The following is a 21,880-nucleotide window of genomic DNA, read 5'->3' as shown; positions in this document are numbered from 1 at the left end:
ACACTGGAGCACATGCCAGCGGATGCCGTTGGAATAAAAGCCGAACGAGTTCTCTGTTGGCATTCCCTTACACACCAACACGGCTTCGCGGGCGTCGTCGGGGTCTCGTGCTGACTTGGAAAGGGGGGGCCCTGCGATCCTTGGAGGCCTGCATCGTCTGTGAGAACGTGGCAAGTTGTCAGCGCTTCTTCAGAAATATGTTCTTATTGGTTTGAGAGAGGAAGGGGGGGGGAGAGAGAGAGAGAGAGACATCCATGATGAGAGAGAATCACTGATCGGCTGCCTCCTGCACGCCCCCCACTGGGGATGGAGCCCACAACCCGGGCCTGTGCCCTGACCAGGAATCGAACCCTGACCTCCTGGTTCAGAGGTCAATGCTCCACCCCGGAGCCACGCGGGCCGGCCAAGCCACTGATGCTTTTGCAGAGAAACACAGGCGCTGCTCGGTGCAGCTGTGCTCGGAGGCCTGGCTTCCCCGGGACACGGGCTCCTGGTCCCGCTTCGCGTGCAGCTTCCTGCGAAGGTTCGGGACGATAAGCAGGCGCCGAGGCCGCCGCTCAGCGGGTCTGCGGTCCTGTCTCCGGACAAGCGCCAGCCATGGGCCCTGCGCACCTGGGACCCGCCACCTCGCTGCTTGTTTATAACGACCACGTAAACAGAAGAGGAACCAGGCGGTTGCCATGACGATTTTTAAAATCTGTGCTTTATTTGGAGGACGTTCTTGCCTTTGGCGCCAAGAAGAGCTGATGTGCCTGAACTCCGTGACCCCGCGACGCGGCATTCATTCCCGGAGCCGGAGAGACCCGGGCGCTGCCACCGCGAAGGGGCCCCTCCGGGTTCGAAGCTTTAGGTCCGAGCTCAGGGCTGCCCTCTGACCTGCCCAGACGGCCGAGAGCCAGTGTCGTTTACCGAAGGCATCTTGGGAAATTGCTCACGAATTCCAAGGAGGGTCTGGTTTCCAAACGGGCCAGCCACTCCGGACAGGAAGGCTCGCCGTTCTAGCGCCCGGGGTGACGGCGTCATGAGCCCCGTGGCCGCTTACCTGCGGGCGAGCTCCTGGTTCACGCCTTCCCTGAGAAGGATGGACGCTGCGGGCACTATCAGAGGACGAGGGGAAACGACCAGGGCATCGTTGTGAAACAGCTGCTGACAGCATTGCCTCACCCTCAGCCTTCGGAGCCGCGACGGTCCACGCCGTCGGAAAGATGCGCAGGCCGAGGGCCCGCACAGCCGGGGTGCCAAGCGCGGGGTGGCTGGCCCTCCGGTACTCGGGGCTCCCCGGCACCACCGATGTCTTCCTCCTCCCTGCACCCCGAGGGCGAGCTGATTTTTTCCAAGTAGAGGAGGCCGCAGGAAAGAAATACATGCAGAACTCAATGGCCGAAGGAGGTGTGTGTGTGAGAAATGAATACATGCTGGCTTTGTCCAAATCGCTGTGCATCCACTTCTTACAGATTCTTAGCCATCTGATACCGATGGTTTCATTATTCTGTAAACAACTGACTTCGTAAACAACTGACTTCGGGGGGTATTCACAGCACAGAAGGACACTGGAAAACAGTAACAACTTTGAATCAGGTCCAGAATGACATTAATTTTTTCCCCACTGTCAGTCGACTTAGCCATGAAGTCCTTTTAATCTTTTTTTCTTTCCCCATGTAGCCACGACACCAACATCTTTCTTTGCTTTCTTTGCAGGAAAGACCAGCACCTGGATTCCGTCCAGGGCATCCAGACAGCTATTTCAACTGGAACAAGTGACCCTTGGAACAGACCGGAACACAGCAGCCTGGCCAGACAGCGGGGAGGGAGTAGGCAGCTGGGAAGGGCCCCAACATGTTCTTGTAAAATGTCATTGGAAGTAAAAGGACAATGAAAAGTTCAGGACAAACAAAGGAACTTAGAAGTATTAAACACCAATGTAAACCGTGTGCGCCATGAGGTTCAGGGAAAGACACAGTTGGAGTCTGTAGCTGTCGTCCTTCGTACACACACACATGCTCACCCAAGAGCTCTCCCCGCCCCTGTGAGGGCAGGACATGCCCCTCAGTTGTACAGCACTGTCTCTGAGCCTCCACGGCCTCCTTACACTCAGTAATCCTTCCTCTTTCCTTCCCTCCATTGAGGCAGAGTTCCTTAGTCTACGATTCGCGTAGGGCATGCTGAGATCTTTACTTAGCAAGTGATGGCTGTGGTCAGATACGAGTGAACCCAGGGCAATGGTTCCTCAGAGAGGACGAGCCGTGGGCCGCTGGCAGGCGTCCTCAAACGACGGCCCGCGGGCCACCTGCGGCCCGCCGAGGACATGGATCCGGCCCGCCGGGGGCCGCTGCCTGTCCTGCTCAGCAGCCGACGCGTCCCGGGCCCGCAGTGCGCATAGGAATTTGTTCATAGTTTTTTTTTTAAACTATAGTCCGGCCCTCCAGCGGTCTGAGGGACAGTGACCTGGCCCCCTGTTTAAAAAGTTTGAGGAGCCCTGATTTAGCGGGAGGCGAGCTGCCCTTCTGTCCCATGGAGAGGGAGGGTTTGCGTCGGCAAGGAGCCTGCGAGGGCGCCCCGCAGCCTTCACTGCCGCCGATGGATCGAGTGCTGTGCTTGGCACCAGAGGGTATCCCAGCATGTCAAGGCCATCCTTCTCTCGAGATTTTTGGATAATAAATAGAAAGGTTTTTTTTAAAAAAAAGACATCAAAATATTTTAAAAGATGTTTACAAGACAGTATTTTATGGATTTTTGCAAAACACGTTACTAAGTTGATAGTGTAAGGAGGTAACTATAGCTTCCAGTCGGTTTCCCTTCGAAGAAAGCCTTCGTGCCTGGTCCGTGGTGCCTACACAGAGAACTGTTTGCAAGCCGGACAGGCTTGGCCAGGGAGTTCTGAGCGCGCATCGGAACGAATGCCCACCATCTGGCTAAGGGGAAGACGGGAAGTTTCTGCAAATTCTCAGTTGCAGTTATGGTGGTAACAGACACAAACCCCAACGTTAGTGATATGGGATAGGGAATGCAGCTATTTCACTTTATCCCATGAGGGCAGAGAAATGTGGAATGAGCCTGGACGCTCACCCGCTTCGTAAGTAGGCCATCTTTTGCATATTATGTGACTATGGCCTTGAAGGGGCGTGTCTTAGAATTCATGAACTAGAGTGAAAAGAAACGAACCCAGAGAATGGTGACGTCTTCTGCTGCTTAAGTAATATCCATGGTTCATAACCCTTCACTTGAGAGCAAGGAAATAGAGCACCATGAATTATATTAGGGGGCGGTCTCCTCACGGGAGTAAAGGAATCTCACTTTAGATGAAATCTAAAAATGCTTTGAGGGTGGCATTGCTGGGAGTGGGTTTCATTTGGACCTTCACAACATAAGGTGGGACCCGTGTATAAGAATGAAGGCTGGTGTCAGATTTATGGGGCAGGATTGAGGAGTTTGGCTGAGGTTACCTACGCAGGAGAGGAGACACAGGGGCCTGCGGACAATGCAGGGTGGGGCTAACGTAGGGTTACAGTTGTTGGCCTGGAAAATAATGCAATCTACATGTATATATAAAAACCTAATATGCAAATGGTCCCCTCGGGAGTTTGACCCGGAGACCAGGAGTTCGATCGCTCGCTGTGATGTGTGCTGACCACCAGGGGGTGGCGCAGAACAAAGAAAGGCCCCAGCTGGCAGCTGGCAGCTGTGGAAGGAAGGCCCGAGCCAGCAGCCAGAAGGCCCTGATCAGCCCTGACTGCTGGCCAGGCCTAGGGACCCTACCCAGCATGAATTTCATGCACCAGGCCTCTAGTCCTTAATAATGACACCAGAATGAACTGTGTCTCGAGTACTCCCAACTGTAAACCCACTTTTGCCCCACCCTGTATCACTCATGCCCATCTCCAGCTCTGTGTTAGCAGCTTAGAAAGGGTGTACTTTAGGTGGAGTCTGAGATTTAGTTGTCAAAATTGAGTCCAAGATTCTTCAAGTAATTTACCAGAGGCTGAAACCCAAAATCACGAATAAATATTGAATTTGGAAGTATATTTGGAAACACTGGGGCAGAACAATATTAACAGCCAGTTTGTTCATGGTTATGTGAAGTAACATCTAACTGGGTAGGAAAAGTCAGTATTTAGAAATGTAACAACATGAAATCTATCAGAATTTCTATCGGAACATGAGTTACCGAAATGTGACTAAGACTTAAAAAAAATGAAATAAAAATTAAAAATACAAGAAACAAGAACAGATGGAGACCGTCACTGGCTGTCCGAAGAAGCTTCCACTGGACACCCAGCATGAGACACTGGCCAGTGCTGGGTCCCCGAATGTAAAGCAGTTAAATATAACTATTCCCAGGGGAGTTGTGGGTGCACAGAGTACCTTAATACATATTGGTTTTCATTTATTCATGTATTTGCTTTACTTTTCCTCTCTGACGATAAACTAACTGAAGGCAGGGGCCATGTCACCTCCAATTTAACAATGTCTGTTAGCAAAATTACTAGATGTTTTCTTACCCACATAATAATCTTATCCACATGGAGTGAGGAATACGTGAATTTTATTGAATGGCTTGATGATTATTCATTGGTGTGCAAAGGCAGTGTAGGTGAGTCCTGTGTGTCTTTCAAATACTTAACATTGTGTTTTGATAGGTTCAAAACTTCTTCATGATATTCCATTAGCCACAGCTCGAATTCTGTTATCAAGTCCACCTTTTTAAGACTGTCAGCCAAGCCAACGCTTGGCATTATTACGAGGCTAAAAAGACTCTTATTTTTGAAAATATATATATATATTTTTTAATATATTTTATTGATTTTTTACAGAGAGGAAAGGAGAGGGATAGAGAGTTAGAAACATCAATGAGAGAGAAACATCGATCAGCTGCCTCCTGCACACCTCCTACTGGGGATGTGCCCGCAACCAAGTTACGTGCCCTTGACTGGAATCGAACCCGGGACCTTTCAGTCTGCAGGCCGACGCTCTATCCACTGAGCCAAACCGGTTTTGGCCTGAAAATATATTTTTTTCACAGTACAGTTATTTGCACCAGATGCTTCTGGTAAAAGGAACCAAACTATTGAGTTAGATGGGATCAGACAGTTTAGCAGGGGTCCTCAAACTTTTTAAACAGGGGCCAGTTCACTGTCCCTCAGACCATTGGAGGGCCAGACTATAGTTTAAAAAAAAAACCTATGAACAAATTTGTATGCACACTGCTGGCCCGGGACGAGTCGGCTGCTAAGCAGGACAGGCAGTGGCACCCAGCGGGCCGGATACATGTCCTTGGCGGGCCGCATGTGGCCCGCGGGCTGTAGTTTGAGGACCCCTGGTTTAGGGTAAGGGCTGCAGGGATGGAAGATGGTAGATAAAGTGGGAATTAGCCAGATGGTCAGGATGTGAGCAAGATAGACTGAATGGACCAGTCACCGGCAGAGCTGCCCTTCCTTCGGAACCCAAAAGTGGGAACTCAGAGCAGGGAGAGGAGGGCAAAAGGAGATTGGCTGCCATTATTTTTGAAAGAGCCAATAGAAGGCAAGAGCAGGAAATATAAACCCCTAGACCATTGAGTGTTGGCGGCAACCCATTTCGGGACCCCTCTTGTGTGCTGAGAGCTTTGTTACTTTTGCTGTAATAAGCTTCACTTCCCTTTGCTTACCCCTTATTGTCCATGAATTCATTTGTCCACTTCTCAAGACAGCAAACCCAACAGCTCAGAGTCCTGGGTGATTCTGGTTGTTGAAGGAAAGGAAGTCAACTTCCTCCTGGACACTGGAGCCACCTATTCCGTGAGAGGCATCTCGGGAACCCTGTAACTAGGCAATTTTCCCAGCCTCTCTGTGGTAACTGGGGTGATTTCCTCTTCTCACCTGCCTTCCTGATCATGCCAGAAAGTCTGACCCCCATTCTGGGGTGAGATATATTAGCTCAATTGGGTACTACAGTACACATGGCCCCAGAGCAGGCATTATGCCTGCCCCTGATTGAAATTGAGATCAACCCAGAAGTATGGGGCTACACAAGGAAAGGTGGGACGGTCCATGGGGCCACTCCTGTCCAAATACATCCCAAGGACCCAACCTCCTTTCCCCACCAGAAGCAGTGGCCCCTAAAGCCTGAGGCTGAAAACAGCTTACAAGTAATTCAACCTACATGTAACTGAAAGTGGGCAGGGATGGCCCTAGGAGTACTGACCCTAGCCCGGGGCCCTGCCCAACAGCCTGTGAGATATCTGAGTGAAGAATTGGACATCGTGGCCAAGGGCTGGCCCGCCTGTTTGTGGGCAGTGGCTACTGTGGTGTTGCTGGTTCCAGGGGTCACCAAGGTGACCTTAGGAAAGGACCAGATGGCACTTAGTCCCCATAATATCACTATCCTCCAAAGGAAGGTTATGGCTTTCAGAGAGCCATCTTCTCAAATATCAGGACAGCTGTTAGAGGACACTACTAATGGTTAGGATTAGGGTTAGGGTTAGGGTTAGGGTTAGGGTTAGGGTTAGGGCTAGGCCTAGGGCTAGGGCAGGGGTGGGCAAACTTTTTGACTCGAGGGCCACAATGGGTTCTTAAACTGGACCGGAGGGCCAGAACAAAAGCATGGATGGAGTGTTTGTGTGAACTAATATAAATTCAAAGTAAAGGAGCGGAGGGGAGAGCAAGAGAACCCTCCACTCTTTTGGCTCCGTGGGCCGGATAGAACAGCCGAACGGGCCGGATCCGGCCTGCGGGCCGTAGTTTGCCCACGGCTGGGCTAGGGTTAGGGTTATAGGTTAGGGCTAGGGTTAGGGCTCGGGTTAGGGCTAGGGCTAGGGCTAGGGTTAGGGTTAGGGCTAGGGTTAAGGCTAGGGTTAAGGTTAGGGATAGGGTTACGGATAGGGAGAGGGTTAGGTTTAGGAGTTAGGGATAGGGATAGGGTTAGGGTTAGAAATTAAGGTTTGAGTTAGAAATTACGGTTTGTGTTAGGAATAAGGGTTAGGTTTCAGGTTAGAAGTTAGTGTTAGGTTTACTTTTAGGAGTTAGGGTTAGGAGTTAGGGTTATTGTTACTATTAGGGTTAAAAATTAGTGTTATGGTTAGAAGTTCGAATTAGGTTTTGGAATTAGGGTTAGGGACAGGGTTAGGAGTTAGGGTTAGGATTAGTGTTAGTGTTAGGAATTATGTTAGGGTTAGGCATTAGAATTAGCGTTAGGAATAGGGTTAGAAGTTATCTTTCGAAATTAGTGTTATGTTTAGGAGTTAGCGTCAGGGTTAGGGTTAGGAGTTATGGTTAGGGTTAGTGTTCGAGGGTTTCAGGTTAGGGCTAGGGTTAGTGTAATAGAGTTAGGGTTAGGAGTTCGGATTAGGATTAGTGTTAGAAATTACATTTGGGTTAGTGTTATGGCTTGGGTTTGAATTAGGTTAGGGTTAGGGTCAGTGTTAGGAATGAGGGTTAGGGTTAGGTTTTGGGTTAGGAGTTAGGGTTAGCATTAGCAGTTAGGATTAGCATTAAGAGTTAGGGTTAGGATTCGGGTTATAGTGCAAATAAAAACTTGCCCCTCTTTTTACCTGGCCATGTTCCTTCCTGAAGGAAAAGAAATAACATATCGTGACCGCTCACAGGTGGTCCTGCGACCCTGACTCTAGAGAAGGGTTAATGGCGAATCCCTTAGAATGTCCTGATGTGACCCTGCTCCTCCTCAGAACATGGCTTGCATAGGCCTGGTTACGCTGCGGTCACTGCTCTGCAGCACACTCCCCTCCCTGCTGGCACTGTCACTCAGTCAGCTGAGCTGATCACCCTTGAGAGAACACTGGAGCTTGGGGAGGCCAGGAGAGTAAATGTATGCACTGACTCTAAATATGCTTTCTTAGTTCTCCAGGCCCATGAGGTCATCTGGAAGAAAAGATACTTCTTTTTCTTTTTAAAAAAATACATTTTTATTGATTTCAGAGAGGGAGAGGCAGAGACAGCAACATCGATGATGAGAGAGTATCATTGATCTGCTGCCTCCTGCACGCCCCACACTTGGGATCAAGCCTGCAACCTGGGCCTGTGCCCTGACTGGGAATCGAACCATGACCTCCTGGTTCATAAGTGGATGCTCAACCATGAGCCACGCCAGCCAGGAGGGAAGGACATTTTTGAGCCCCATTGGACCCCCTATTTAATACCATAAGGAGATTGATCGGCGTCTGTCCTCAGTACACCTCCCCTCAGAGGGAGCCGTGACACATTGCTAAGGTCACCAGAGGAGCTGATTAGGTCACGGAAGGAAACAGCCTCGCTGGCCTGGCCGCTGAGGCAGCAGCTAGAGCGGGACTCTACATCCTTGGATTCCTTGGCCCATGTAGACTTGGAAGATCGCGTAGCCCTTGGTTACCTCTCGGCAGAACAAGGAGGAGTCTACGCAGTGATAAACAATACTTGCTGCACTTAGGCCAGTAATTCCGGCCTCAAGGAGACAAACATAGGGATGTTTTATGAACAAGCAGAATGGCTGTGTAAGTACACCCACCAGCCCAGACATTAGGTGGTCTCTCTCCCTGGCTGCCTGGCATCCCTGGGCTCCTACCCTTCCAGGCTCCCTAGTCTCTCAAGTGCTCGTCCTAGTTTTTGCTGCATTTTTAACAGCTTGGCCAAATTTGTGCTTTCTCACCTAGAATTCTTCAAATTACAGATGATTATGGAAATGGAACCCCCACATGGATAACCCGATTTTCTGTGGCCCTCTAGATCAGGGGTGGGCAAACTTTTTGACTCGAGGGCCACCATGGGTTCTTCAACTGGACCGGAGGGCCGGAACAAAAGCATGGATGGAGTGTTTGTGTGAACTAATATAAATTCAAAGTAAAGGAGCGGAGGGGAGAGCAAGAGAACCGATAGAACAGCCGGATCCGGCCTGCGGGCCATAGTTTGCCCAAGGCTGCTCTAGATAGCCCTTTCTTGACAGAACCCTGCCTGTCAGCTCCTCACAATGCCCCCACTCAGCAGGAAGCAGCCAGAGTGATCATCATCCCAAATCCCTGATGGCAGTTAGGTTACAGCATTGGAAGGGGGGCATGAGGACTCAGAAGGGCCTGGGGAGGGAATACGGTAAATGAGGAGGGAATGAACCAAATGGTCAGGATGTGAGTAAGATAAACTGAATGGACCAGTCATCTGTAAAGCTGCCCTTCCCCCTGAACCTGAGAGTGGGAACTAAGAGGGAAGATGAAGTCAAAAGGAGATTGGCTGGTGTTATTTTTGAAAGAGCCAATAGGAGGCAAGAGCAGGAAATATAAACCCCTAGACCAGTGAGCTTGTGGGAACCCTATTCAGGACCCCTCTAGCCTGCTGAGAGCTTTGCTAACTTTTGCTGTAATAAACTTCACCCGTTTCCCTTTGCCCGTGAATTCATTTGTACACTTCTTGAGACAAAGAACCCGAACCAAACCAACAGCTCAGACTCGAGTCTCACTGTGCCCTCTCTCACCAGCAGGACCAAATCCTTGGCTTTTACAACTGAATATTTGCTCATACAGCTAGCAATGTGTGTGGGATCTAAGAAATGAAGTTAAACCCTTTCTCTCTCTCTGCCTGTCTCCCTTGTCTCCAACCCATGACCAGAAAAATCCGGCATGAAATTAACTTCAAAATGTGTCTTAATTAGCGATTATTAATGATCAGGTTATACAAAGTTTAATTAAAATCATTTATTCTCAGTCAAATCAAACGTATCATTGAGTTTACATAGTAATACAATTTTCAACTGGATCTTCATAAAAATGCACTGGTGAAGCAAATTTTCATAATTAATGACCAATTATGGACTATTTAATCATGCCAGTAGCAGAACTGATTACCTGATTACCATTAAAAATTGGTAATGTATCTTAAATGTGCAAATACCATCTTAAGTATTTTATTATGTTACCATTGATAATAAATGGCCACTAAATATATACCTATTACATAAAGCTTTTTAAAGTACAATAAAAATACAAATTCTATCTGTTAAAAAAAGCCATTGATATGGCTTCTAAATGTCCTCATTATACAAATTCCAAAATACTATATGACAAACAAAATTATAAAGACTTTTCTTTATGAAACACATACTACCTTCTAATTAAGGTACAACCTAACAGATACCAGAAAACAACCAAGAAGGCTTACATATATCATAGAACCTTATGGAGATACATACAAATAGAATATTGCATAAGCTATTCGATTTCATTTCCTAGTGAAAATGTACCTTTAAGAAAATGTCCAAGAGTAGAAGAAAAGGAAAATCTGCTTTGGAGTCTACCAGCAATGTAGCCTCATTCATTGTTCTTACATTGTGATGAACCAAAGGATAAGTTTTGACCATAAATTTTGGTTGCACTGAGTAACAATTACTATTCAAGTTAAAGATAAATGGAGCAGCAACTTGATTTTTGTGAAAAAAAAAAAAGAGATTCTAACGTCAACAACAAAAAATTTACGAAATGATGATTCATGAAGAGTAGTTTCTATAGATTTTACAGTATCAAAACTAATGAGACATCACAATATTTTGAGACAAAAATATATTTGGTAAAATAAATACGAGTAACAGCGCAGCTATAGACGGATAACATGCCAAATGCTTTTTCAGGAAACATGAGATCGAAGGCTGTCTACATGTTTAGTAACGTAACTTATCTCATTAGAACTTAAACTTTAAGTGTTTGCTAAAAAGGAAATTTGAAATTTTTCCACAATATTTATTCATGAAATAACGTATGTAGAGAATAACTGATGATATTACCTTGCATTTACACATACTCTAAATACATTTGGTTTAATTATAACAGGCATTTATACTTTTGTTATTTCACCTACCAAAAGTGACCGGGTGGCGTTTATATTCAAAGTTTACATTGTCACAATGATAGGAAACAACACTTCATACATAAAATGACATCGGGGAACATGGATATTAGTTTGACGATAGTACTCAGTTTGGCATTGGTGTATCTCGTTAGGACTTTCGAAGGTTTCTTTAAGGTATGGCTTTTGGGAAATCAGCACTCAACTAGCAGCCTGGAGCCTGAACACTCATGTGAAGGTGCGAACGCTGTGGAGCTCAAGCACCAGAGAGATATTTGGATCACTGGTCCTTTGATTATAAATCCTTTTACAACAGAAACAGAAAGGAATATAGAAGAAGACTTGACATGAGTTGTTTTTAAAGTAAAAGGTTACCGATCAATAGTGAAGGTGTGAGGAAATTTTACTGAAATAATTTTCAGAAAGTGAAGATATTAAAAAATATATTGGCACATGAATAAGACCTGTCATAAAATAATCACGGACGTATGTGCAGATCAAACAAATTGAACATGAACCAGGCACCCTTTTCTTGACATCAGCACTTGCTGTCTACGGGGTCCAGACAAAATACTGTGCCTTCAAGAGTTAGTCCCATTTTGAACCCCTCCTGTGAAACAGAGAAAAATCATTAAAGTAGGAGAGCACATGGCAGTAAACAAATAAGTAAAATCAGTAAATCAAGGAGACTATGAACAAAAGTTGAAATCTCCAGGCTGTGAGCAACTAGGAAATAATTCAATGTCAAAATGTTGGCTTGTCAAATTTTCCTGTAGGTGTGACAGATCCTGACACCCATCAGCAGAACAAGCTTTCTTTACTGAGTCCCCATTAAACTAATTTAATGACTATGTAACATCCTATTACTTTTTAATATGATTTAACTGTTTCCAGTATTTTACAACTTCTAAGATGCACTGAATTATTTTTCATAATTTTCACACGTATAGTTATCTCCTCCTCAGAACAGATTGCATTAACTGGGTGAAGAATACAAACATGAGTATTAGTAGCAACGCACCCTCCAAAGGCACGCTAGGACTGACCCTGTCCCCAGTGATTCAGTGCTTGCTTTGTCACTTGCACTAGTGCTGATTATTAGTAAGAAAATCCTATCTAATAAACAGGGAATATGCAAATTGACCGTCACACCATCACAAAGGTGGCGGTGTCCACAACAGAGGCAGGAGGGGCGGGTTTCTGTAACACAAGATGGCTGCGCCCACAGCGGAGGCTGAGTTCCCCTAATGAGCCTTAATGAGCAATCAGCAGGGACCTGAGGTGGCGCCCCCCTCCTGGCACCGGGATGGGGGACCTAAGGCTACGCCCCCCCACCTGGCGGGGCTTGATGGGGGACCTGAAGCTGCGCCCCCCTCCTGGCACCAGGCTGGGGGACCTGAGGCTGCACCCCTCGCCCAGCGGGGCTTGATGGAGGATCTCAGGCCGTGTCCCCCGCATGGCGGGGATTAACGGGGGACCTCAAGGTGCGCCCCCCCGCCCGGTGGGGCTTGATAGGGGACCTTGGGCTGTGCCCACCACCTGGCGGGGCTTGACAGGGGACCTTAAGGCACGCCCCCCACCCCAGTGCAGGGCCAGGGGACCTGAGGCTGCGGCCCCCTCCCGGCGGGGCTTGACAAGGCTGGGGCTGGCCAGGTCTGGATCTTGCCCAATGGGGGTGGGGCCGGCTGGGTCTGGGTCTTACGTGATTTTGAAGCACCACGGGTGGGCGGGGACTTAACTCTGGGTCCCTCAGCACACCCCAGACTCTGACAGGAGGAAGATTTTCATATACATTTTACTAATTTTCTTTCATCTCGGACACTTCTATTATAGAGAAAGAGCAAATAGCAGTATTAAAATATTTCCTCTCATTAATCCACTTTTAATGTGCACAGATTTTGTGCACCGGGCCACTAGTCTATACAATAAAAGCCTAATCGATCATTACAGCAGAATAACCGGTCGCTATGAAGCGCTCTGACCACCAGGGGGCAGATGCTCAATGCAGGAAGCCAGGCTCATGACTGGCAAGTGAAGCATCAGTGGTCGGAGCCTCTCCCGCCTCCACGGCAGTGCTAAGGAGCAGCGAGCTGAGCAGTAAGGAGCAGTGTGCAGGTGGGCGGTAAGGAGCGAGGGGTCCCGGACTGTGAGAAGGATGTCCGACTGCTGGCTTCGGGTGGGCCTAAGCTGGCAGGCAGACATTCCCTGAGGAGTCCCGGACTGCGAGAGGGTGCAGGCTGGGCTAATGGACCCACCCCCCACCAGTGCAAGAATTTCGTGCCCCGGGCCTCTAGTAATACTTATAATTCTTTACTTAATTTGTATGTTTTCTCTGATTAGACTGAACATGTCTACATGTATACCAATCACTTGTTTTTCTTTTGTGAACTACTGTTATTTTTTTTAATTCATCTGTTGATTGTTTAGTTTCTTAATCATTTGTCTATGTACTTTAATTATGTATATTTGACATATTTATATTATTAAACAGAAAATTTAAAAAAAAACCACGGAAGTTCTTCTGTAAAAGACTATATGTTTATATAAAATACTAGAGGCCCAGTGCATGAAATTCGTGCATGGGGGTTTGGGGGTGTGTGTGTGTGTGTCCCTCAGCCCAGCCTACACCCTCTCTAATCTGGGACCCCCTGAGGGATGTCCGACTGCCCTTTTAGGCCCCTCTCACAATCCAGGACTGCTGGCTCCCAACCGCTCACCTACCTACCTGCCTGATTGCCCCTAACTGCTTCTGCCTGCCAGCCTGATCACCCCCTAACCACTCCCCTGCCAGCCTGATAGACGCCTAATTGCTCCCCTGCTATACTGGTCACCCCTAACTGCCCTCCCCTGCCGGCCTGGTCGCCCCCAACTGCCCTCCCCTGCAGGCCTGGTCGCCCCTAACTGTCCTCCCCTGCAGGCCTGGCTGCCCCCAACTGCCCTCCCCTGCCAGCCTGGTCACCCCTAACTGCCCTCCCCTGCAGGTCTGATTGCCCCCAACTGCCCTCCCTTGCAGGCCTGGCCCCCCCAACTGCCCTCCCCTGCAGGTCTGGTCCCCCACAACTGTCCTACCCTGCAAGTCTGGTCGCCCCCAACTGCCCTCCTCTGCCGGCCTTCTTTGACCACATGGGGGCGGCCATCTTGTGCAACGGCATGAGGGTCAATTTGCATATTACCTCTTTTATATAGGATGCCCTTATAAAAATTTATCTCCAAATAAAGTCTGATAAGTATTCATATTTCAAACATTTAAATTTGCTAACTGCTTATGAAATGTATTTGAATATTTGCTGTGTCTGCTGTACATTGATACTCCAAGTTATTAACCAGTCAATTTAACACCACTTAATGCATCATTCTTTCACCATTCACTGACTTACCGCATATTAAGTTATTATAACTTACAAGGTGTACTTCTGGGCTGACCATACTATTATACTTATTTCCCTGTTGAGGTCATGTACCAGAAGTTTAAATTATATCAAATGAAAAACATAAATTATTGATTTCAAATAAATATTTAACTTTCTAACAATTTATAATGAAATATGGCTTAACATTTTTTATTAAATTGTACATGTATGAGATGTTTCTGTGACTTTCTCTGTCAATAAAAAAAGAAAACCAATTATTTCAGTAGGCTTATTAACTCAATATGATGGTTTATGCTGCCTATTATACTGTATAAATGTTTACATTCTATGCAAAGATAAAAATAGTAGCTAAGTGCGCACTAGATTAATTAAGCTAACAAAATAAATAATAGAATCATCATAGATTTAGATAAAAATATTATTTTATTTTAATTGAAATGACCTTGGAAGTTATTCCTGGACTCAGAGACATAGGCAAGCAATGATATGGACAACATAACAGTGACTATGTCATTGAGAAAATACTTTAAAATATGGGTTATAAGATCCCTTTAAACACAATTAATAATCAGATACATCCATATGAAACTGCTGTTTGAATATTTCTTAAATAAAGCATGCAAATGTTATATTTTTAGCTTTAAAAAGTGGCAAGCTGTTTAAAATTATTATGAAAATAATATACCAACCATCTCTGGCGCTACCCACGATGAAAGCAGAAAAGAATGAACAAGACATTAAGAAAATATTACAAATGGCAAAAACAGAAGTAACAGCAAAAATACCACCGCGGAACATTCTTTGACTAACACCTCATGAAATCATTCCAGTACAGTGTTTCTCAAAGTCGGGTGCCTACAAAGATCTAAAGTTGTAGGCTTATCTTCAAAAATGTATAGCAAAATTTCCAACTTTGTGAAAATCTAAACAGCATTAATAAAAAAGTACTCTTTATGGTTTGCATAAACTTGAGAACTAATACTATCACATCAATGTCCATATGTGTATCTGTCCTTACAAAAGCATCGCAATGGATGCCATATAACAGAAATAAAGCATTCTTGGCAAATTATCATGCGCTACTTGGGTGAAAGTTTCACAGCATTTGGAATATAGCAAAGAGATGGGGACACTAAGATAAACAGAAGTTTGATATTGGTGATTTTAGTTTCAGCTAAATAATATCATTTGTCCTGTTATATCAAAGTTCTTAACTGGAATTTCATTAGGTGTTGTAATTTTTTAATTTAATTATGACTTTTGAATTAATATTTGTCTGAGAGCTTCAAGGATATGCCTTTGGTAAAAACTAGCATATAATAACTTCACCAAAACATAAAGAGAAAATATAAACAGAAGAAGTTAGTGTTTATAAGAACATGGGTTAATCATGGCCCATTCTAGAGAGCTCTTAAAACCAGTACCTTCAAACTTCCAGAACAATTCAAAACTGGAAAGTAAAAGGGAGAGAAAGAACGAACACCCAGCTGAACTACATTCCTCAAAAGCTTGTGATGGGGCTTCTGCTTTTTCACTCAGAGCCCAAATGTCATGAGCTACCCTACAATGCTTCTTTCAAGAGAGGCTGACGTTAGCCTTACAAAGATTTTCCTTCATCTACCCATTCACAATCCTGAAATTCATAATTGTTAAGACCGAGACAGAATCTTATACATCTAGTGTAATGACCTTTTAATTCTTGGATTTCAGAATAATGAGCCATTAGAATCCATGCAATTTTGCATGAGAACATGAACCGTCTTATTGCCATTGCAAGTTGCACCATTAAGAACCAAACCAAACCTCATCCTTGGCATCTGCAGGAGTATTTATAGGACTAAATGCATATTATTATTTTAAAGCAGTTACTTTAAGTAAGTTTTTGTAGTGATAACTCCAAGAAAGGGTAATGTGGGTGCACAGAATCACTAAGTAAAGAGAGAACAGCAGGCAGGGGCCGACCTGCTGGACAGTCACCTGCATTTCATCCAGTTTCGATTGAATGTCAGGAGGGAAATCGCCTGCCGCACAGCTGAACGGGTCAAAGGGCTCTGCTCCAAACAGGTCTCGCTCTAGACAGAAGACAATGACGTGGAATATGAACAACGACGGCAGACTGCGTGAAGAAATCCTACATGACAAGTGAGCCACTCCCCCTTCACGCTTGGCTTTCCCAAGCTCAGGCTTGTTAAACACCAACCAGGACGCACAGATTCATTTTAGGATGCGTCTTTAACTAGGGCTTCCTAATATCCGATCCACCGAATATGTGATAATGAATGCATGACATGTTATTAAAATGGATGTGCTCCTCACCGAGACGTCCCCATCCCATCTACTGACCCAGGCGTGCAGCAATGCGCAGGACTGAGGAGGCTAGGAGGCAGTTCTACTCATAGTTCACGTATGAATCCCAGAAAGAGTTTAAGGGATATCATCTCATGTGGTGTGAAATCATGTCACCTTCCTAGAAAACCCTTGATCCCAGTATCATGCCAGCATCAAAAAGCTCTCTGGCCAAAACCAGTTTGGCTCAGTGGATAGAGCGTCGGCCTGTGGACTGAAAGGTCCCAGGTTCGATTCCGGTCAAGGGCACGTAACTTGGTTGCGGGCACATCCCCAGAAGGGGGTGTGCAAGAGGCAGCTGATCAATGTTTCTCTCTCATCGATGTTTCTAACTCTCTATACCTCTTACTTCCTCTCTGTAAAAAAATCAATAAAATATATTAAAAAAAAAAAAAAAAAGCTCTCTGTACAACTAGTTTAAGGTATACTTTTTCTTAATCACCAAAGAAGGTTCCACGTTAAAATTGATGGCTGTGATTGATAAGGCTATGACCTATTATATAATTGAAAAAGACATTTTTTAATGGTTAAGAGATTTCTTTCCTCTGAATCAGTTCAAATAAAACCCTGACCGACTCTAAAGGAATCTGGAGTTAGAGAGGGGCCTGGGAATTTATAACGTAATAAGACTTGCATTCTCAGGAAACTATAACCACGCTCTACAGCCAATAGAAATGCTGTGTGAGAATTACTACTTAAGCTGTTTGTATCCTCAACACCGCTCCTTCCCGCCCATTAGTCTTGCTTCTCCAGTTATAACTTTGGGGGGGGGGGGGGGGTCAGATTCTTATAAGAAATAAGTTAACAAATGACAAATGCTTAGAAGTCCCTCGTTCTGGTAAGGATGGTATAAACTTAAGAGGGACATATATTGCTCTAGCTGGTTTTGCTCAGTGGATAGAGCGTCGGCCTGCGGACTGAAGGGTCCCAGGTTTGATTCCGGTCAAGGGCATGTACCTTGGTTGCGGGCACATCCCCAGTAGGGGGTGTGCAGGAGGCAGCTGATTGATGTTTCTCTCTCATCGATGTTTCTAACTTTCTATCACTCTCCCTTCCTGTCTGTAAAAATCAGTAAAATATATTAAAAAAAAATTAAAAAAAAAAGAGGGACATATCACTTATCACCCAAATAAAGACACTTTGAGGAGTGCGAGGTCTCCCACGAGTTACAGAACAGCGGTAAAGGAGGAGTGTCGGACACGTCGAAAGGACAGAATCAGCCCATTACAGCATCAGGACATTGGCAACCTTTTCGAAGAACACGATGATGTGTGTGTTGGCACAGAATATATCCAGTAAATGTATGCATACACTTCAAATTAGGTAAAGCATCGAATACTCCCCTAAGCGGATTTGTAAAGTCCCTGATGTATTCTTGTGCAGTTACGTTCATCTTCTGAAGTCCAACGACCGCGTCACATGGGAACAGACTTTACATTTCACAGAGGGACACGCACCGACCATGGGCCCTGCCATGCTCTGAGCCTTACGCTAACAGGGGTCCTCAAACGACGGCCCGCGGGCCACATGCGGCCCGCCGAGGACATTGATCCGGCCCGCTGGGGGCCACTGCCTGTCCTGCTTAGCAGCCGACGCGTCCCGGGCCCGCAGTGCGCATAGGAATTTGTTCATAGTTTGTTTTTTTTAAAACTATAGTCCAGCCCTCCCACGGTCTGAGGGACAGTGAACTGGCCCCCTATTTAAAAAGTTTGAGGACCCCTAACCCTTCAGAGTGACACAGAAATGTCTCCCTGTGATCCAGAGAAGGTGCAGGAGAGCAGATTATGTAAATCTCTTTGCTTCAGGCCAAAACCGGTTTGGCTCAGTGGATAGAGCATCGGCCTGCGGACTGAAAGGTCCCAGGTTGAATTCCGGTCAAGGGCATGTACCTTGGTTGCGGGCACATCCCCAGTAGGAGGTGTGCAAGAGGCAGCTGATCGATGTTTCTCTCTCATCGATGTTTCTAACTCTCTATCCCTCTTCCTTCCTCTCTGTAAAAAATCAATAAAATATATTTAAAAAAAAAAATCTCTTTGCTTCAGGTTCCCTTGGGACATGGTGCCTGATCACGGCCCCTGGGAACTAATCTTTGGGTGTCGGTGACAGGGCGCAGATCAAACACAGTCAAGATATTCCCAGTGAGCGTCTGTCGGCTGCTTTCTAATTCATCAAAAAGAGACTCTCACGTTCCTTCTAGACATACAGGAGGTGATTCAGAAAAGCAACGCCTTTCTAACGCTTCAGATGCCAAAGAAAGAACGCTTACAAAGGAGTAATAAATAAATCATGGAATGCACAGATTCATGTATTTCTTTCACTAAGCTTATCCACACACTCCATGGTAATCCAAAATTTACACTGAGCTTCATGAAACATGTCAAAATCATGAAAATTCCCACCAGAGTTGTTTTTAATCGTTAGATTAAAACATTAAAAACATAACCCCAATATAAGCCAATAAATATGTAAGCCAGCCCTAACCGGTGTGGCTCAGTGGATAGAGCGTTGGCCTGCGGACTGAAGGGTCCCGGGTTCGATTCCGGTCAAGGGCATGTACCTGGGTTGCGGGCACATCCCCAGTAGGGGGCGTGCAGGAGGCAGCTGATCGATGTTTCTCTCTCATCGATGTTTCTAACTTTCTATCCCTCTCTCTTCCTCTCTGTAAAAAATCAATACAATATATTTCTTAAAAAAATGTAAGTCAATGCTTTGTATTATAATGTAAATAACCCTACACCAAAATGTCATTTTCATAAACTTTTAAATGTAAATCATGTCTTTAGTAGTATACTCTGAACTATGAAGGTGACACATGTATACTTTGTAAACATGATACTGTATGCACATGTAAACATAACACTTTGGTAATTAAAAAATTTAATGAGTCTGGCCGGTGTGGCTCAGTGGTTGAGCATCAACCTATGAACCAGGAGGTCATGGTTTGATTCCCGGTCAGGGCACAGGCCTGGGTTGCAGGCTCGATCCCCAGTGTGGGGCCTGCAGGAGGCAGCCGATCTATGATTCTCTCTCATCATGGATGTTTCTATCTTTCCCTTCCTCTCTGAAATCAATTAAAAAAATACATTATAACAAAACTTTAATGAGCTTTTTAAGATATATAATTTCACATAAAGCATATTTCGGCCATCACAATGTACACAGGCGCAGCAAGGCCCAGCGATCTGTTTCGAACTTACTGATCTCAGCAGCTCTGCCAGGGACCGGGGGCGGCTGCGTGCCGTTGGGCGTGGGCACCGAAGGCTGCTGGGAGGTGGGAGAGAAGGGGACCATGTCGAAGATGTCTGTGGAGGGCGACTGAGGCGACACGCTGCCAGCCTGCAGTGAGAGAAGGTAAGTTAGGGCCATGGTTCCCGGAGACACGTGACCGTGCTAACTACTTCATGACATGGGAAACATATGGACCACACATCCCGTTGTATCAGAAATAATGAAATACTGGCAGTTTCAGATGGCCCCAACAGTTATGCTCAGTGCTCACGAGCAAGAAAGCAGGAGAAAATTTCTGCAAAAATGTCCTCAAAGCCGAAACCGGTGTGGCTCAGTGGATGGAGCGTCGGCCTGCGGACTGAAGGGTCCCAGGTTCGATTCCGGTCAAGGGCATGTACCTTGGTTGCGGGCACATCCCCAGTTGGGAGTGTGCAGGAGGCAGCTGATGGATGTTTCTCTCTCATCGATGTTTCTAGCTCTCTATCCCTCTCCCTTCCTCTCTGTAAAAATCAATAAAATATATTTTAAAAAAATGTCCTCAAAGATGATGGCAAACCTAGTGACAGTACTGTTCTGGGCAGATAGGAACCATGTGCTGGACGTTTTGTAGATCCACAAGTAACTGCCCTTTGTATCAGAGAACTGAGAATGTTCGAAACTGTAAAACACGACTTCGGTAATATACCTTGCATAAGATTATAAGTGTTAAACAAAAATAATTGAACGTAAGTGATGTACCTTCTTAACTACAACCATGTAAATACAACTGATAGAAGTGTCACAGTTTGTAAGGGTGCGTTTTAACTTATATTTATAACCACAGGGACAGCCAGCTCTTACACACAATGCACTGTCTTTTCTGCTGAGCAAGATTTCATCAAGTTTTTTACACTAAAACCCTACCTTGTGATTTAATAACCACTGAATAAACCAACAAAACCATGGCTATCTGGGCCCCTCTGGGCCGGGGCATAACGAAAGACTGAAATCATCATCACTTTGTCATTCAGGGGAAAACACACACACACACACACACACACACACACACACACGCACATACGCGCACACACACGCACACACACATACACACACGCACACACACACGCACACACACTCACACACACACTCACACACGCACACACACGCACACGCACACACACGCACACGCACATACACACACACGCACACACACGCACACACACACACGCACACACATACACACACACACACGCACACACACAATCCATAGAAAGGAAAGAAAGAACTCTCACATTGGAGAGGGATAGTGAGGAAAATGTCCCTTTTCCTATAAGAACACACACAGAGAATGCTTTGAGTAGCTGATATTCAATGACACGCTCAGAATGCACTTATTTTTCTGAGTCATAGACGACGGAAAAAAATGAAGGCTCATAAGGCTGCTTATGGGTAAAGAGTGACAGACTTGCCATTAGCGTGACTGCTAGTACATTTATTTTAAATTTTATTGTTTAAGGTATTACAAATAGTAGTACATGTCTCTTTTTTTTCCTCCCTCACCGGCCTCCCCCCGCCTCCCCTACCCCCGGCACTTGCCCTCGTCCCCCCGCCCCCAGCGCCTTGCATCTGTTGGTTGTGATCATGTGCATGCATACAAGGCCTGCAGTTGATCTCGCACCCCCCAACCCTCCCCTGCCTTCCCGCTGTAGTTTGACAGTCTGTTCGATGCTTCTTTGCTTCTGTCTTTCATGCAGGAAAATGGCTGTCATCTTCCCCTTCTTACCATCCCGTTCACTTTAACGTAAATACTATCGAGAGCCTTCAGGGAATTCACCCCTCAGCACTTTCCTCCCCAGGAGCACTGCTCTCCTACCCCCGACTCCCCTGGCGGCCACCTCTCTCCTCTTCCTCGGAACATCAAGAACTCCCATCTCAACTGGTCAAAAGCAAAACAGAACCACCACAGATGTCTCCTTCTGTCCCTCTTTTTTCTTCTCTCATCCTTTCTCTTCCCTTCAAGGCCCAGCTCCCCGAGGAAGGCACTACCTCTCCTGCCCCATCTTGTACTTCCTTCAACCCTCGACGCCCATCCAGCTAGACTCTGCCGTTTATACGTGAACCCTGCCGACCCTGCTCCCGCCAAGGTCACCGACGCCCTCC

At 46.0% G+C, this 21,880-nt stretch overlaps 1 protein-coding gene across 10 annotated transcripts in view; it reads right to left on the bottom strand.

Annotated features, from left to right (window-relative positions):
- Positions 1-9,620: 9,620 nt before the first annotated feature.
- The window catches only part of GULP1 (GULP PTB domain containing engulfment adaptor 1), a 200,951-nt gene continuing 188,691 nt past the window's right edge, over positions 9,621-21,880 (bottom strand). For all 10 annotated transcript variants that reach the window (XM_080671163.1, XM_080671167.1, XM_080671168.1 and 7 more), the window contains 3 exons: positions 19,711-19,849; positions 16,145-16,239; positions 9,621-11,406 (listed from right to left, as the gene is read on the bottom strand). In XM_080671163.1, coding sequence (XP_080527289.1) covers positions 11,335-11,406; positions 16,145-16,239; positions 19,711-19,849 — 306 coding nt within the window. In that variant the 3' untranslated portion in view covers positions 9,621-11,334. The remainder of the gene's footprint in view (positions 11,407-16,144; positions 16,240-19,710; positions 19,850-21,880) is intronic.

The sequence above is a fragment of the Plecotus auritus genome (assembly GCF_963455305.1).
Source record: "Plecotus auritus genome assembly, chromosome: 5".
Classification (NCBI taxonomy): Eukaryota; Metazoa; Chordata; class Mammalia; order Chiroptera; family Vespertilionidae; genus Plecotus; species Plecotus auritus.
The sequence above is the reverse complement of the archived record's forward strand: the minus strand, read 5'-3'. Positions and strand labels throughout refer to the sequence as shown.